This window comes from Penaeus japonicus, unplaced genomic scaffold (genome assembly GCF_977035675.1).
Source record: "Penaeus japonicus unplaced genomic scaffold, GWHDUDI00000001_assembly GWHDUDI00000010, whole genome shotgun sequence".
Lineage (NCBI taxonomy): Eukaryota > Metazoa > Arthropoda > Malacostraca > Decapoda > Penaeidae > Penaeus > Penaeus japonicus.
Window position 1 is genome coordinate 4,316,380 of NW_028234412.1, and position 2,500 is coordinate 4,318,879.

General features: G+C 43.8%; 1 protein-coding gene across 1 annotated transcript in view; it reads right to left on the bottom strand.

The window, feature by feature from the left end:
- LOC122245367 (uncharacterized) overlaps nucleotides 1-2,500 on the bottom strand; it is a 14,389-nt gene that overhangs the window by 1,345 nt on the left and 10,544 nt on the right. Inside the window, exons 8-10 of the mRNA XM_086541363.1 lie at nucleotides 894-1,016; nucleotides 464-646; nucleotides 212-307 (exon numbers count right to left, since the gene is read on the bottom strand). Coding sequence (XP_086397489.1) covers nucleotides 212-307; nucleotides 464-646; nucleotides 894-1,016 — 402 coding nt within the window. The remainder of the gene's footprint in view (nucleotides 1-211; nucleotides 308-463; nucleotides 647-893; nucleotides 1,017-2,500) is intronic.

The window sequence follows — 2,500 nt, forward strand, 5'->3', positions numbered from 1 at the left end:
TGGCGTGATATTATCATGATTGTTATTGTTATATTTCGTAATGTTATTGCTATTCTGATTATTACTATTGATGGCGTTAGTATTACTATTAGCTGTATGAATATAGCGACTACTGAAGATAAATGTAATCTTGACAAAACGGTTATTTTAAAGAGATGAATAATAATACAATATGCAACCTACGCGTATTTCAGAGCCCTCGTGTACTTACATATTTCAGTTCTTTGAGAATACAGGTGATGTTGCTAATCTTGGCTTGCATTGTGGTCATCATTTCGTCCATTTTCCCATAGTCTGCGCTTCGCTTCTACAACAGAAAACGGACACGTAAACAAACAGAAAACGATATACTTTTGTGGGTAACTATGACATTTCTGTTGGTTTCAAAGGGATACATTTATCAAGATTAGAAATCGTATAACAATTACATCAAATAAACAAAGACGATAAATACAGTACTCACGGCTCTGTTGGAAGTCTGGTATTGGTTATAAGCGTATTGGAGTGCCTGAGGGGCTTGGTTATACTGAGTATACTGTGGGAACTGGTTAGAGTAGTAAATGGCTTGCTGTTGAGGTAAAGCGTAATGTTGATAGATTGGAACTGGGATGTAGACTGGACGACTGGCAGCTTCCCTCAGCTCCATCTGTAATATAAAAGAAATTCGGTTTTATTGATATCATACGTTGAGTCATTATGTGATTTTTTGTAAGACTTCTTTGATTATGAGTGGAAATGATTTGTTTGAACAGAGAAAATAAGGCAAATATTTATATCACGGATCCTCTCTCTCTCTCTCTTCCCTCTCCTCCCTCTTTCCTCCCATCCCCACCTTTTCCTCCTCCTCCCTCCTTCTCCTTCCTTCTCGCCTCCTTCCCTCCTCCTCCTCTTACCAGATAAGACCTGAGGGAAGGCATGTCCTCCATCATGGCATCTCCTTGGCACTTCGTCTCTGCCTCCTTCATCGCGCCTTCGAATTGCATCATCGCTTCCTCTCCGATGCAGCTGCTCATGATCTGGGGGGGAGGGGGTGAATGAATTAGTAGAAGTTAATGATTATTGTGATATGAATAATAATGATAACAATGACGAGCAACACAAGAATCTGATTATATTTTAAGAATTATTACCATCATATCATTTGCCTCCCTTCCTACGTTGCTTTCGATTCTTCCTTTTCTTATTGCGTCATTTTCTGGTTTTATGAGACTGATTGGATATCTACTTTGTATTTCGGTCAGTGAGTTTGCTTATATGTTTGTGTGTGTGTGTGCGTGTATGCATATAGATATACAATATAAAACAATTGCATAGCTCTGTCCATCCGTGCGTGCATGATCGTATGGCTGAACGCATGTCTGAGTCTCTGTCTCCAAACAGTGCACCCAAAACAATACTTCTTAACATGCTACTACGCGTAATAGCGCACCCGGCCATATGTCTTTCCATCTTCGGCCGACCTTGACAGTTGTCCCCCCTCCCTCCCCTCCCCCCTACCTCATCATCACCCCCCCAGCTCCTCTTCATCACCAACCCCCCTCCCTCTTCGCCACCCCTCCCTTACCCCTTCCCTCTCTTTCCAGACCGGAAGCCATACTGCTCATCCTGCTCTGATGACTTGTGAAGAGGGTAAGGATTTTGACTTGAGGGGGGTGGGGGGGTGGTTGGATGGGGGAAGGAGGAGGGGAAGGGAGAGGAGTAAAGGAGGACGGAAGGAGGAGGGGAAGGGAGAGGAGGAGGGAAAGAGGAAGGGAAAGGAGAGGAGGTGGAGAAGGGAGAGGAGGAAAGAAGGGGATGGGGGAAGAAGAAGAGGAGGAGGGAAGGAGGAGAGGAAATGGAGAAGGGAGAAGGAGAGTGAAAGGGAGTGGATTGGGGAAGGAGGAAGGAGCGGAAGAGAAGGGAAATGGGGTGGGAGGGGAGCTGAGGGGGGTCTGGACAGAGGGGGGTGGAAAGGGTTAAGGGACTCTTAAACAGGGGGAAGAGGAGGGGTTGTTACCAGGAGGATGAGGGGAGGGAGGAGGTCTAGAAGAATATTAAAGATGATGGGGAGGGGGGGGGGGCGTAGGAATGCTCACGTTGTTCTAGGATAATGACGATCGTAAACGGGGAGGCAAATCTACCGGCAAGGAATTCCCACTCGCCTTGACGTAACATCTCCTTGTGGCTGACAGACTATTACTCAGTTCCCTTAAGTTCGTTCCTTATTCTATCAATTTATTCCCTGCACTGTATTACTGTAGCATCATTCTTATTCCCCCTTCCTTCCCTTATTGTTTTCCCTCTTCCTTTCTTTCTAATCAACTCATTTATTAAACACTAGTTATTCGACGAGTGAAAGGAAAAGGAAAGAGACTTTAGCGTGAACTGACCAAAGACTGAATTATTAAGTAAATAAATAAAGTGATTAATCTATGATGGTAATGGTATTCATATCATAAGTAATCATTAAGTAATGATGATGATGGGAATTATGATAATGACAACAACGACAGTGATGATT